Source organism: Ochlerotatus camptorhynchus, unplaced genomic scaffold (assembly GCF_037179485.1).
Source record: "Ochlerotatus camptorhynchus isolate MF236.1 unplaced genomic scaffold, CSIRO-AGI_Acam_v1.1 ptg000017l, whole genome shotgun sequence".
Classification (NCBI taxonomy): Eukaryota; Metazoa; Arthropoda; class Insecta; order Diptera; family Culicidae; genus Ochlerotatus; species Ochlerotatus camptorhynchus.
The window spans coordinates 1853603-1870241 of record NW_027040509.1 but is presented as its reverse complement, the minus strand read 5'-3'; the positions used below and the strand labels follow the sequence as shown (position 1 = coordinate 1870241).

Sequence of the window (16639 nt, the reverse complement as noted above, 5' to 3'; positions counted from 1 at the left end):
GTATAGTTCTCAACTCACCCACCAGAAGACCATACATGGCAGATTACATTGAACGTCCTGTTTGCACAGTGAAGCCACACCGAATGTCGATGCACATTTCACTTCCTTGAACAATAACATGGCCGCGCCATTTACAAGTTCCTTAACCACCCTGCTCACACAGAAAACAGAGACGCACCAACTCCAGGCAAGCGATTTCGAACCTACAGATTCAATGCTCAGTGAGGTGGCGAGAGCAAATCTGCCATCCTCTGAGCAACCAACTGCTGAGCCACACATCCCACTCGTCGGTCGGTCGGTTGCTACAGCTGCAGACTAAAGTGTAATCCCCGTTTCATGTTGACAACATTTTGCTTTCAATTGTTTCACTCTTCAAATTCTCTTGCTCTTCCCCATCATCATCCGGGGGATGGTCGTCGTTGTCGTCGTCATCATCACGGCCATCATCATTGTTCAGTTGGTTGGTTTGAAATCCCGACTAGAGCCGGATGATGACGACGACGGTGCATCCAACCTTATAAGCTCCCGTCCAACCAGCCAGCCCTCCAATTGTGTCTGCAGCAAACTGTAACTATGTTCCATCGGATTGTTCGATTCTGTTTGATTGCCTCCTTTACCTACCAGCTGCCCAGGAGAGCTCAACTCTACGTCACATACCGAAGCCACTAAATCGGCTCTTACAACGGAATGATTTCTATGGGTGGGTGGACGAGAGGGTGGTGGACACACCGGCAGGAAATTGTTAGTGTAGGCCATTCAGTGAACATATTCATGCTCCAGCTGCTAATCGGCCATCATGAGTGGCGGTGCTGATGGAGACGGAGGGAGGTTGACGTTCGAGAGGGTGTCGTCGTGTTTATGCGTGCTGTTGGTTCTTTATGTGACATCGTTTGTGCGAGAGCTAGACATGTCCGGCGGAAAGGGTTGAAAGTTCACCGAGTCACAAGAATGTTTTTTGGGAACGCCAGTCAACTGTTTACAGTTCTTTGTGAATAGAAAAGTAGATTTTCGGAAAGCTTTACAAATGCACGAGTATAAGGTAGAGCACTACTTCGGCCTAAGAGCCTATTTTCGTCATATCAAGCAGAAAACATCAAATATATGTCGCCTTAAACGAATCAATCATACACTAGGTACGAACATGATATAAATGTGTACATACATTTTCCTCAAAAGCAATAGCCTATACGAAAAACAAATTTCTCTTACATCCAGTGTAAGGTTGGATTTGGAACATTCTCTGTATAATTTTTTCCAGAATGCAAATTTTTGAATAAAACCTTCTCTAGATAATTTCTTGACACAATCCGGATAAAAATAATCATACGTTTATAATAAAATACAATACATCCTATTGTTGATAATCAGCGGCGCCGATGTTGTAGTGGTGAGTGTGATTATCTCTCAGCCCAGCAGGCCTGGGTTCAATCCCAGTCGGCGCCGCCGGGATGTTCTGGGGCATAACATCTCTGATCACGCCTTCCTTCGGAATGGAAGTAAAGCCGTTGGTCCCCGGTTCATGAGTTGATGGGTCGATAGGTAGGGTCTAGGTGTGGTGCTCAGCATGGAAAACAAGAACGACGTAAAACAAATCAAGGAAAAATCAAGTGCTGAATTAATTAGAACCAGGCAAGATATCGCAGCAGAGGCAGCAATTATGGCAGTGGAGCTGAGAGAAAAGCCTCAACAAGAACGTCAAGCTAGTCGACAGAATTTGGACCAGGGCCCAGGTCAAAGTAAAAACAAGTCTTCACACAAGAAGAAAATATTTCATGTTTTTAGGGCGAAGGGAAGTTTGCAGATTAAGGGGGAAGGGAGGTTGACGAATACCCACAGTCCATACAAAATGTAATAGGGGAAAAGTTGGCTTCGGCAATACCTTAACCTATTATCGTCAGGGGGGTAAACAAAGTCCTAGAGAAATCAAATTTGGCCAATAGTTGCTCTGAAACATAATGTATCCACATGCCAAAATTGAGCTCTCAAGGACGTTGTTTACCCCCCTGACGATAATAGGTTAAGGTATTGCCGAAGGCAACTTTTCCCCTATATTTGCATGGATGATTTTGTATGCAGGAGGAAGGTAAGGTTTAAAAGCTCTTAAAAACTGGTATTGTGGAATGTAGATAGTGCCTAACATCACATCAGGTAGATGAATGTTTCCTCTAATCGAGTATATGAAACTGGCTGATGGACTGACAGTTGCTTTGGATCTGCCCTTAAACTACGTAGATCGTTTATAGAGAATTAAGAACCACCTTACCCGTGAATACATTTATTCATACATATTTCAAATGATTTTTTATTTAAATGGCATTGACTTAGTACACTCGGTTAAGCCACAGCTATAAAGCAAGACTATGCTGGGTTCGATTTCCAGTAATGTAAACCCATTCCTGGGGTGTCGATTAATTCTATTCATGTTTCAACTGCCACCATAATCAAAAATATCCGAAATAGTTTTAAGATCATCATCGCATATGGGAAATTCTAAGACCAGAAGGTCCCGAAGAAACGTGCTTTTTGGCTCAGCTCTGTAAAAGCCCGGGACAAACTTTTTATTTTCAAAAATGAAAGAATGCATTCCCCAACTAGCTTTGATCAACATGTAAACGCCTTAAGCGCAGAGAATCAACGCCTTAACGTCAGAGAATATACAGATCTTAGCAAACCTGTATTTTCTTAATAGGCAGATATTCACACATTCAATTATTACTTGCATTTCTGCTTGAAATACAGTAGGACTAGTACTAGTACGGTACAACTTTACTGACTTCTGGACCATAGACCACAGCTCCAGTATTTTCATCCGTTTTCAACCCGTTGGTGTAAAATACACACTTAAAAATAACTAATTTTACACATGATGGAATCCATCTTTGACATAAAGGATGAGATGTAAACAAACATGTCATGTAAAATTAAGTGCTCCGAGGCTGAAAAGTTCGTTACTCGACGAAAAGTATGTTTGATTGAGCTGAAGTTTGCGTCTATTATTGCTCAATTTTATGTCAAAATTGACGCTCGTATATGTCAGTCTCAGAGCACCTAAATTTACATGGATTTTTCAAGTGTGTACAATAGAAACTGGACATGTATTTGGCCCATTAGATTCCCATATATGGCGGCTTGATTTAACCATCAAGATTTACGATACACCATACTTGACGGTTAGAATGAGAGTGTTCTTTATTTCATTTGGTTAACTTATCCTAAGCTATCATTTTGGAGGCACTGTAAGTCTTATGTATTAATTAACCAATCACCAATCGATGGGATATAGAGAAGGCGTAAGTGGAATAAAGTAAGTGGCTAAAGTGAAAAATTGGGAGAGACCACATTCAACATTAATGCGCTGCCGGTGGATTTGAAACAGCCCTATTATAATGACTCTGAAATATGATTCTTTTGTTTTTGCAGTACACCGTCCAATTGACCTCTTTGTCAAGCAGTTTTGGCGTGACTTTCTACCAGCGATTTCACAAAACTGGACCAACTAATTTCTATTTTTTTGTGAAACGCACAAATGTTGGCTACTTTTCTCGAGGTTCTGGAAGAAAAAATCTCAAAATAATGTTTCATTTCAAAGTTCGAGTGGTAGTAAACGTCATTTTATCTGCTCGAATCAAGTGGTTAATTGCGACATACCAGTGCAATGGATCGATGTCACAAAGGGAAAATCATAGTTTGTCTTCGTTACCATCTAATCCTCCACAGCTCAATTTAAGCTGAGTACTGCGAACTCAGTCGATTTTATTGTTCAAGTGAGCTAGAAAACATCTTGAAAATCTTTCGAAGTTTCAAATTGTTTTGCTGAAATAGCTAACGAAATTGTATACACATGCTGTCAAATGAACTCTTGGCTCCTCCTCCTCTGCTCCAGAAATAACGTATACATGGTGATGGGAGTGATGGACCTGCCCACAAAACTCACATGACTCTTATAAAGTTTGATTACATTCTTGTTTCGGAAACCCAGTTTTGACATTATTAATATCAAATAAAAACACTTTTTCGAGCATCACGCTCGATGATTTACATTATCCGCCTACTAAGGTTGATGTTTCGACAGTTTCATATTTATAATTCTTAATTTGTTTTCAGTAGGTGGCAACACCTGTACTTGTGGTTCAAACAGCAACTACCTACGAGACTTCTGAGCTCTTTTGAATGTTTGGCAGATGACATGCATTTTGAGTTAGTTCGCAGTACTCAGAATTTAAGTTGAAATCCTGAAGGATACTCAAATGCCCTACCAGATTGCCATCTAACTTTTTTTTTACGTTTGAACTGTAGGGCATTTTTTACTGCCTTTAATTTAACACATTCATGCAAGGGCAGAATATTGAGAAGGACATCCAAGGCAACAGATGGTGTTCTTTTCATTGCCCCTGTCATTGAAATACAAGTAAGTGTTTGCAGTTTTCCTAATTCCTGTTGAGCGGTTACTTCATTTACTTTGAGCCACCGTATCAATTAAGCAAAGGTAATTTTTGGTCGAACTATTGCAAAATATATCCAGTATACTATATTTGGTCATAGTTCTCATGTTTTCCCCACAGCTTTACTGCAAACCCACAGCTTTACTGCAAACCGCACTTCTAAAGTCTGTTCCATTTAGAATTTGGCCGCACAAAATTAGTCGATCGATCGTCAATCGGTTTGGACGCGTTTTTTAATCGTTCCTAGCCACGTGCGTTCTGTGCTTTTTTTTTGCGTACGTTTCGTTCTCGCTGTAGTAATTTCGCGCGATAGCTGTTGGTTCCGTTCATTTCAATATGAATTGTGAAATTTGTTCATTTGACTCTTCCGTTGATTCGCTGATGTGGAAATGCACTGGCTGCATACGCACATTTCATGCAGCCTGCGTAGGAGTGACCGTGCAGAGGAATTCACTACGCAGGAAGGACAATAAAAAAGTAGGGGATTTTAATTCTTATCTTCTACCATGCTGCGACTCGTGTCAAGAGCATCTGCAAGCAAAGTTAGAATTCAATCAATTAGCGGCTCAACAAAAACTTCTAACGGAGCAACTGCATGCCAACACAGAAGTGACACATCGTTTCGCGATGCAGCAAGAAAATCCTCGAATTGTTCACGAAGCTGTCGAAGGCCTGGAGGTACTGCTGGTAGGCATAAAAAATGAACTGTCTGCAATTAACAGAAACAGCACCTTAGCTGGCAGTGTCGTTGCCCTCAAAAATCACACTACATCGCTTTTCGATACAGCTATGATGGCAACAAAAGACAGTGTGTCTACGTCATTGAGAACTGTGACGTCAGATATATCCACCGAGCTCCGAAATATCAGTAATGAAATAAATCAACTGAACCAGCTGTCGCTCGACATTGCGGCAAGTTGTACCATGAGCTCTAACTCTGTGCTGGAACTCGATATTCTTGACGAGCTAAAGTCACTGTCAGCAAATATAGCCTCAACACGGAGCGCTGCACCTTTGCAATCGCCATCTGACTCGTGCCCCAGCTTGGAGGTGGAATTAAATAACAACAACGATGACTCAGGGTGGCGTCTACTTGGTACCAGGAAGGTATGGAAGGCAGACTGGACCGAGTACGATGACCGAAAATCACGCCGTTTGATACAGCAAAAAATAGCTGGAAAGGCTAGAAGGCGAAGGAAACAAAACTTGCTCAACAACAACAACAAAAACAACAATAACAACAACCACAACAACAACCACAACAACAACAACAACAACAACAACAACAACAACAACAATAACAACAAAAACAACAACAATAACAACAACAACAACAACAACAACAACAACCACAACAACAACAACAACAGCAAAAATAACAACAACCACAACAACAACAACAACAATTTTGGCAACAACAACAAAAATAACATATCTAACAATCATCGTCATCATCATCATCGAAACAACAACACTAACCGTAACAGTTTCCGCAGCAGTGTTAGTCAGAATAGAAACAACCTACTGCCACCTGATCGAGAGCTTCTTGCGGCAGCGAAATATCGGTTTTCCAGACCGCCGCAGGCTAACTATCGACCCACGATGCAATTCCAACGAGGGGAAATCTTAAACCCCTACCCGGCGTGCGATGTATACCCACGTACCGTTCCAGCGCACTTGCATAACGGGATGGCTGCAACTGCATCATGCGAGGCGTGTGTATGCAGGAATTCGTGTTTTGTACGAAATTGACGCACCCCTTGGAGGAAGACAATGATCCGGCAGACCCCGACATTATCCAGGACTTGACGACTTCTCTACATCAAGGAGAGGCACTCGTTTTTTCTACAAAACTGACACACTCCATAAAGGAAGAAAATAACGAAGATCACAACACTTTGCAGAACGAAACAAATTCGGAACATGGATCAGGGGTAAATAATTTTGATAATAGTTTTATGAATGACAGGTTACCATCAACTTCTTCACCTAATCTTCAGACCAGTACAGAAATTTTGGTATATTGCCAAAATGTTAACCGCATGAGAAGCGCCGGTAAAATGAATGAAATTAACAAAAAAATATTAAGTTCTACTTACTCTGTCATAATGGCTAATGAAACAAGTTGGGATGATAGTGTGAGAAGTGAAGAAGTTTTTGGTAACAATTATAACGTTTATAGAGACGACCGCAATTTTCAATGGTCTGGAAAAAAATCGGGAGGTGGAGTATTAATAGCGATTTCGACCCAATTGAATTCAGAAATTATTATGGCTACTAAATTTAAAGAATTCGAACATGTATGGGTAAAAGCGCAGGTAGCAGACGAAACACATGTCTTTGCTTCGGTATACTTTCCTCCAAACAATGCTCATAAGGACACATATGATAAGTTTTTTGGAAAAGCGGAAGAAATTTTGTCTAGTTTACCCCCTGAAGTAAAAGTTCATATATATGGGGACTTTAACCAACGCAATGTTGACTTTATTTCTGATATGGACAATGAAAGCATCTTACTTCCAGTCGTTGGGGAAAATGAAACACTCCATTTCATTTTTGACAAAATTGCAAATTTAGGACTCTATCAAATTAACCATGTGAAAAATCAACAAAATTGTTATTTAGACCTTTTATTAACAAATACTTATGAAGATTTCTGTGTGACTGAATCGTTAAGTCCCATATGGAGAAATGAAATGTTTCACACAGCAATAGAGTATTCTCTATTCGTTCACATAAATGAAAGAACCAACGACTGCGAATTTGATGAAATCTTTGATTACAATTCAGCAAATTATGATAACATTAGAAATAGATTGAACATTGTCGATTGGCAAGCAATATTAAGAACTGCAGGAAATGTTGAATGTGCAGTTGACGTATTCTACAATGTGTTGCTTGAAATAATTCTTGAAGAAGTGCCAACTATAAGAAGAAGACGTCAGAGTCATGCATGGTACAACAGGGAACTGAAAAATTTAAAAAATCGAAAGCAAAAAGCGCACAAATTTTATAAAAAATATAATAGTGAAGAAACTTTGGCATACTATTTAGACATTTGCGATCAGTTAAATTTGGCCGTGAATATGGCATTTGAGGAGTATAATTTAAAAACTGAACTTGAAATAAAATCTTGTCCTAGAAACTTCTTCAATTATGTGAAAACCAAATTAAAATCTGATAATTTTCCCTCAAAGATGCATTTGGACGATAGGATAGGTGAGAACTCGGATGATATATGCAATTTGTTTGCAAATTTCTTCCAAGAAATATATACTACGTTTTCAGAAGAGCACCGTGACCGTGAATATTTTGAATCATATCCAGAATTTTCAAGTGACATCAGCGTAAGTGAAATCAAGGTTCATGATATCTTAAAGGGTTTAAACAATTTAGATGCATCTAAAGGTCCTGGCCCTGACGGTGTTCCGCCAGCTTTTATGAAAACTTTAGCAATTGAACTTACTGCTCCATTATTTTGGATTTTCAATATGTCACTGGAATCCGGAAACTTCCCTAAAATATGGAAAAACTCGTTTTTAGTGCCTATCTTTAAATCGGGTAAAAAATCCGACATACGTAATTATCGTGGTATAGCTATTATCTCTTGCATTCCGAAACTTTTCGAGGCGATTGTAAATGAAAAACTCTTTCTTCAAATTAAAAACAGAATAACTACTATGCAACATGGCTTCTTTAAAGGCCGTTCAACAACTACGAATTTGCTCGAATTAATTAATTATTCCTTGAATGCAATGGATAACGGAAACCATGTAGAAGTGTTGTATACAGATTTCAGCAAAGCGTTTGATCGAATTGACATACCCATGCTTCTTTTTAAACTTCAAAAAATGGGAATTCATTACGCACTCCTCAAGTGGCTTGAATCATATTTAACTGACCGTCATCAAATAGTAAAATACAAAGGAAAGATATCAAATCCCGTTGATGTCACTTCAGGAGTTCCTCAAGGCTCCCATTTAGGACCACTTTTATTTATTCTCTTCGTCAATGACATATCTTTCATTATTAAGAAATTGAAAGTTTTAATATATGCTGACGACATTAAACTTTTTTTGGAAATAAAAGATGCCAAAGACATCATCACATTCAAAGAGGAAATTCAAATATTCCATACTTGGTGTCAAAAAAGCCTGCTACAATTAAATATAAAAAAATGTAACTCCATTACCATTAGTAGAAAACAAAAGCTACCCGATATAACAGTCACTTTAGGAAACCAGATCGTAGAAAAATGTGATAGAGTCAGGGATCTAGGTGTTATTTTGGACTCAAAACTTACTTTCACCGATCATTATAACACAATTATTAACAGAGCTAACAACATGCTTGGTTTCATAAAACGTTTCTGCTATAACTTTCACGATCCGTATACGATAAAAACATTGTACATTGCTTATGTAAGATCGATATTAGAATATTGCAGCATAGTTTGGTCACCTTTTTCAATCACACACGAAGAAAGAATAGAGTCCGTTCAAAAGCAGTTTCTATTGTATGCACTCCGCAAGTTAGGTTGGACTGTATTTCCTCTGCCATCTTACACACTAAGATTTTTTTACAGGAGTCAGTATTTTTTTACTGGGTTTTTGAATTACTGAAAAAGTCGGTAAAAATTCAAATGACCGTTATCCGTAAGGAATCAATGGAATCGACCAATTTTATTTTCTATCATTAAATGGGGTTTACAGAACTAAGTATGTACAAGTTCAGAACAAATTTTCTCATTAATAAATTTTCCACAGATTTTTAAACTTTTACCGAACAGTTCCGCAATTCAAAAACTCGGTAAAACCGTACTGACTCGATTAGTGTGTACACAGCTCGGTGTATGCTCATAAATATCCAAACATTAAAAGAACGTCGTGAATTTGCTATGATTTCTTTCGTAAACGATATCGTATCACATCGAATTGATTCAATAGAACTATTGTCATCCTTAAATTTATATACACCATCTAGGCATTTACGAAACAGAAATATATTTGCTACAAATCGTCATCGTACGAATTATGCCAAATTTGGACCCTTGAACCAAATGATGGATTCATATAATAAGCACTGCGATAACATTGACTTTACAATGACAAAAACTAAATTAAAGCAATATTTTAATTCGTCGCATAACGTCAACTAGAAGTACCCAGACAACCAGAAGTCGTATAGCAATGTGCAGACACTGTCGTAAATTGCTACAGTTTAAGTCAAAATCGCATATAAGAATGGCATGCTTCGCATTATGTTTAAGTTAAATCGTATAGAATACAAATTTCCGACCTATATGCGATGATTCATTTTTCCATCGTACTGTATCACAAATCAAATCGGATTACATCGTAAGACTTTTCAAAGTGAATTTGTTATTACAGATTAAATCGCATATGATGTTAAATCTAGTCGTTTAAGTTGTTTGGTAATGTTTTAACTTTTTCTTAAGACATATTATAAAAAATATAAACAAAGACAAAATTGTAAAAATAGCACTTAAGACAACAATTGTAAAACGGTCTACACTGATTGACGACAAATAAATAAATAAATAAATAAATAAATAAATAAAATACATAATTTATCCAAGGGGAAATAAAGTACCAAAACGCTAAATGTATAATTTTGTAGGATTTTTATTAAGCTTTAGGGGAAAAATACAACACAAATTATTCGTCAGCTTTTCGGATGAATTTTCGAACTTTTCGCGGAATACCTCTCATCATGTAGTAGTAGTAGTAGTACTGTCAACCTCATCTACCATTCTTTTCCACCACTTCTCCAAATCAGATGGTGTATTGATTGTTTTGCCACATTTCTTCAATTTGCGCTTGATAATTGCCCAAAATTTTGCATTGGGCCGAAAATCTGGACAATTGGGTGGATTGATACTTTTCTCAATAAAATTGACATTATTCTGCTTATACCATTCTATGACATCGCGGCTGTAATGGCAGCTGGCTAAGTCAGGCCAGAACTTTACGGGACCTTCATGTGATTGAATGAACGGCAAAATTATGTTCTGGAGGCATTCCTCCTTGTAAAGTTGTCCATTAATAGTCCATCCGTTATACTTGGTCAGAACTTGCTCGTACAGCTTCGCAAGGTTTTTGGCAACCAGGATTTGTTACAGAATCCTGTTGGGATGTTTGCTGGCATGGTACGACAGAAAACCTTCTCGCATACAGATTCACCGAACTGTACTGTTTGCCGCTCTGAACCTTTTTGCCAAACTGCCCCCTCCCTTAAACTCAGCAACACAAAGGCTTTCGGTGAAATGATATTCGGCCAAATTTTCCATAGACAATTTTTATTCGCCCCTCCCTAGCTCGAAAACTGGCTACGCCCTTGACGACTTGAGGTCCCAGGATTCTTTTGGACTGTCCTTATGACCTTCGCTCGTAGTTCTCGGTCACTTCTTTGTTTGTTTTGTTTTGCACGATCCAACGATAGTGTTTCCCGGTTTAAGCTCGGTATTTACAGTCGATTTTGGAGATTTGAGAACCTTTGCAATCATTCCTCTCGACCACGTTGGATTTTGCGCGTGAGTGTGCAGAATTTTTTTCTATCACGTTCCATCTTCGTTAACTTTTGAACAAGTATAAAAATCCTGATGAAATTTTTACTACTATATAAACAACTTTCCGGATCAAAACGCTGTCAATAGTTCCTTGCTACGACAACTAAAGGCGCTACAGTAATTAAAAAGAAGTGGCCAAATACTAACTGGAACAGACTTTAGCCTTAGTGATTACCTTATCGAAATTTTCTCCTTGATTTGTTTTCCGTCGATCTTGTTTTCCGTTCTGAGCACAGCGTTGCCAGATTTTGTTCGGGCTTATCGGTATCCATGGTTTAAAAAAATCGGTATTTATCGGTATTATAATTTTAATTAATTTTGTGTTGTTGCTGTTTTTGAAAGCAAAAATTTGAACTTCTGGACTAAGAATGGCTTCTGAAAGAAAAAGAAGAAATAAGTTTTTCTGGAGGAAGTTTGTAGAAAGTTCCTATGTTACCTGACTTATAACTAATATACGTTGCATACGAGTACCCCGAATACAAAGCAAAGTTCGTCTAATTTTACATTGCAAATGCTATGCAAAATTAGTCTAGTCATATGTTGTATACGACACAGTAGGAAAACTCAAAAAAACTTAGAGGAACTTCCAAGTAAAATACAGAGTAACGGGGCAAATTTAAAGAGCCTTTCGAGGAAAATCAGATCACACATCCAGAGGAAGCCAGAACGGTTTCGGAAAACGGAAGAAAATTCCAGAAATAGTGGTTTCCAAGGAAATCTCGGGAAAATCTTCCAATATAAGTCGGAAAAAACCTCCGGAAGAATCGCATTGAGAAACTTCCAAAGGAGGACGAAAGAAATTTTTGGGTAAAAGTTTCGGTAAAAGTTTAAAGAAGCTTCCTGGAGAAGATGGAAGAAACTTCCTGCGGTAGTTTGGAAGAAACTTCCTGAGATAGTTTGGAAGAAACTTCTTAAGAAAATCGGGAGCTTCTTCCGGTGTAGCCAGAGGTTTTGGGGACATTCGAAGAAACTTCTAGAAGTTGACAAAAATACTCCGGAAGAAAGATTGCTGGAGGATGTCAAAAGAAATTTCCGGTGGAAATCGGTAGAAGCTTCCACTGAGGGAAGTCGAAAGTCCTTTCCGGGAGGAATCGCAAAATAAGGTGAAAGAAAGTAACAGGGAACAGTTAGAAGATACAAAACCAGCAAACTACCATCACAATAAGTTGCAGTAGCTTGATTGTAACTGGATCAAGTTACATATAAGTAACCACAACTGTTCAGGTCACAAGTGTGCTGCTAGGGTACTTCCAAGGGAAGATCATAAAGTTAAAAAATTAACTTTCTGATATACCTTTTTGGTAACATTAAAGATAAAATTATTTTTCGAATCCCAGCAATGATCGGGATGAGCCGTCAGCTGTTTCTTGATTCCTGACTAGCCAAAAACAGAGAGGAAATGAAAGCACTAGTCGAAAGAGTACAAAGCATAAAATATTTTTAAAGCAAGACTCAAAAAGTTTAACATAGGGTAGAGCGCTACTTCGTCGTAATCGCCCATTTCCGTTCTATCGATCAGAAAAGATCAATAATATCAATGATTTCACCGTTCACAAATCAATAATAGGTTTGTTCCGATGCGTTAGTTCATAAACTACTACATAAATCCTGTAAGAGCACATCGTATGAATATTTACGCTCATTTTTCTCAAAACAAAAGAAGCGCTCCTAGCGAATCCCCTTTTTCTACGTTTATCCGTAGGACGAAGAAAATCTAATGACGTTTCAGTGCGTTAGGACGGAATTGAAACTCATAGAACGAATTTAGAATCAAGAAGCAGTATTAGATTTTAAACAATATCTCAACGATTTGTGACTCTTTATCAAATCCAACGATACGTATGAAAAGGTGAATAAATTTATATATAGGTTATAAATTTTCCTTTTTGTGTTTAAACTCGTTCAGAAAAGAGGAAGTGAAGCGCGGGTTGTGCTTAGTAGGACGGAAATTAGATCAAAAACCCTATTCCAAAAAATAAAAGTCTATCACAACAGTTTTTTTCTGACACATGAGTGCGGGCAGGTAATAATCATCATCAATAATCTCAAAAATCGGTATTCTGAGGAACCTATCTGTATATCGGTATTATGTTCAAAAATCGGAACAAATACCGATAAATCGGTATATCTGGCAACACTGGCTGACCACCAATGCTACCGACCCCAGGGAGGCAGCTCTCACACCTGGACCCTACCCATCGACCCATCAACTCATGAACCGGGACCAACGGCCCGAAGGCGTGATCAGAGATGTCATGCCTCAGAACATCCCAGCGGCGCCGACTGGGATTGAACCCAGGCCTGCTGGATCCTAGAGTTACAAGGTTTTTTTTTTCGAAAACAAATTGAGGGCCGCTGTAAATTCCCAGTGTGGACTTAATAAAGCCAAAGGAGAGAAACGCGATGTATGAAAGAACAATACATTATTCATAATGCGACAGAAATTTATTGAATCTAGCCGCAGCTTTAATATGCACCCCACTTAATTTTGAAATGAAAATGTGTATTCTAAAAACAAATGTGTAAACCCACATGAAATGTGTCCGATCTAAAAACGTTCATTCCTGGAACAGACCAAGTTGATAACAAAACCCATAAAACCTTAAATGTTTATGTTCTGTTCTGCTTTTAGACCTATATAAATATCGCAATCACCAAACAGCCCTCTCCAGTTCATCACCCCTTCCACCATGTTACACGTCGGCTGCACAGTCACAGCCAGTCTCCTGCTGGTTACTGCAACCTTTGCACAAAACTGTTGGCACATCATCAACACCCAAACTGGCCAGTATCTTCAACCGGCGAGCTTGCCAACCTTGGACGACCAACAGCACGCCTGGTTATCGTACAACCGAACGGAGTCAGCTCTGTGGAACCTCATCTCAACGCAGGCCGGTGATTTCTACATCAAGAATCGCAAGACGGAACTGTTTCTCACGTTGCTCCCGAACGAAGACGTCGCCTATCTGCGCGCCATGGGTCAATCGAAGTCAGCGAAAGCCATTCCCGCCAAGAGATTCCTGTTTCGACTGCATGACAAACCGGGGGAAATCATCAACAGCGTAGGAAAAAGTTCGTTGTATGCGGCTTCCTGTGCCGGAGGAATGGACGGAAAGGTTCGAGCTACGGCCCGTTGTGGACTGCCGCAGTGTCTGTGGCGATTCGAAGGGTACACTTGTGAATGATCGAATGTTTATTGAAGGTGTTAGCAATAAAATTCCATTACACTCCAGAGGCTTTGAAAGTAGTTTGCGAATGGGTCGAAAGTGATTTGAACGGTGCTGCCTCCTTGGCCAATGTTCTGCACGAATAGGAAACCGTTGTTGAGGGCTGACTGTAACTGGATCTTCGAAGCTCCTTCTTTGGAATTGATTACCCGAAACTGGAAGGCGCGATCCAGAGGCTCGTTCAGTACCAAATACGTTCCGTTATTGGAAGGGTCCACTTTCAGAAATTCCAGCTTGTTTACATTCTGAATGTAGACGACACCTCCGTAGGTGGGTTCCAAGTTCCACAGGTAGTTGGCCGGTGGGTTGATGGACACGGTCGCGTATTTCAGTTTGTTCGCGGGATCAAGCACATCGCTGGATGCCAGTGACTTGCCGGTGGCCGCGTTGGTGATTTTGTAGCATTTATTTCTCGGATGGGATGGCGCGTGGTTGCGGTTGTAGTAGCACGTACGGTAGCATGGATACCGATGGAAGTTCCACGGGACGCAACCTTGTTGAGTGGAGCAACCGAGCGTGTAGCAGCCGTTCCAGGGAGGCACGTAATGGCTGGACGTGAGATGGAATAAAAGTACTGCTATTAAGGCGATGGCGCTTTGCATTGTTCTGAGTTAGCTGGTATCGCAATACGAACTGATCGGAATCGATCGACACGGCTCAAGCGGATGGCTAGTAGGTCTCCGTGATGCATGTGTTTTGTGTTTGTTCAGTTTATCTGGTGAGTTAATGCAAACAATGCAAGTAATCATCGGTGATACTACAATTTGATCAGAGGGTTTGCCATTGAGTATGAGATTAGTCTTAAATTAAAGATTTAGGTGTGATAAATCAGGCTTTTATGATAAAAAAATATTAGTCGTTATTTGAAATTTATAATAAAAAGATTAAAGATATCATCATAGAAAGGCTAGTCTAGTCAGTAAAGGTGCGGTATTACCAAACCGGAGGTAGTGAGTCGAGGGAATCTTTCGGTTTTGGAAATTTTCTCGACTGAGCATGCCACAGTGTTGAAGAACACCAAGTTGAGAGCAGGTGAAAGCTCGTTTAAGCTCGTCAAAGCTAGGTAGCACAAGAACGATCATAGATAAATCATTCAAAGCAAGTTATGTTGTTCATGCAAAGACCATAAAACTTTCAACAACACTATATTTCATCCTATCAAACAGATCCATTACAAACAGATTTGTCGGATTCGGTACCCCAGTTCCATTCCATGTTCTTGATAGAATTGCATCTACACACTTTTCGGTTTGGAAATACACCCCCATAGCAGGGATACGTTCAGTGGGCAAATAAATCAGTGTGCTTACGACATTAGCGCTGTCAAATTAAGGGGCGAAATATTTATTGCATTACAGATTTCGGCTGTAGACAAAATTATACAAATCTCCCCCGCCTCCAGCGCTGCCATCATCACCCGTATAATGCACATACAAACCGTGTCAGTTGGAATGGATTGTCAGCTGCGCCGAGAGACATGAAACGCTGGGATACGGGATAAGCATTATTCGCTACATCAGAGGGAGTGTGTTGAACGTGAGTCTCCGAGTGGCTCCTCCGGTCTTGAAATATTGTTATACCGTGGGCTTTTTTGCACATTCCGTTAGAACAAAGCAGAGCATGTTCCATCCTATTCAAAAGAGTAGGTACACCGGGCATTACTCTTCTGGTCATGATCCTGTTGATGACACTGGAAACTAGCGAAATGATGCGTCGCAACTGTGCAGTTGCATGTGGTTGGACCTTCCCATTAGGCCCATCGTGTTTGTTCCCATTCGTGACGTTCAAGATTCGCGACCGTGAAGTGGATGGACGCCTAGCGCTGGCATTATTGGTGGTCACACACGACGAGCGACCGACGGACCGACGACGGATGGTGATGGTACGTGGAATAATTTGCCGCGATTACGCGAGTCACTCCCCGGTGGTGTGTGAGTGTGAGAGATGAGATGAGAGCCGCGCCGCCCGATGGTGCGAATAATTTATCGCTGATAACGACGCCGACGCAACAACGGTGCGATGGTATTTGAAGAGGTGTGAAGTCATGTAAAGCTCTTATTTGCGTAGCATGTAGCGTGACCCTTTCGATGCGAATGATGGAAATTTGTCCATCGAGGATTATCCAATTTTGTGACCAGCAATTCTCTTGAAAGGATTTTCTTATGCCTGTATCGATGGAATTTAATTGACGATAGATATTGGATAGATATTGAACAGTAGAAGACTGAAGCTGTAAGTCAGGAAATCCAACCAGCAAACAAAGACAAAACGCCCGTGATGACTACAACGTTAAACTCCCTCTGCAATATAGTTTGATCCGAACGATGAAAAGAATGCGATGCGATATTGTTAGCAAACTTTGTTGCAACAAACGCGGTTGA

General features: G+C 39.8%; 2 protein-coding genes across 2 annotated transcripts in view; both read right to left on the bottom strand.

The window, feature by feature from the left end:
* Positions 1-16639, bottom strand: part of LOC135702496 (uncharacterized) — a 280096-nt gene that overhangs the window by 44353 nt on the left and 219104 nt on the right. The gene's annotated exons all lie outside the window — the stretch shown is intronic.
* On the bottom strand, positions 13720-14878 carry LOC135702291 (uncharacterized). The gene has a single exon (XM_065223321.1). It carries the CDS (start codon positions 14858-14860, stop codon positions 14237-14239), a length of 624 nt encoding a protein of 207 aa, XP_065079393.1. The 5' UTR covers positions 14861-14878; the 3' UTR covers positions 13720-14236.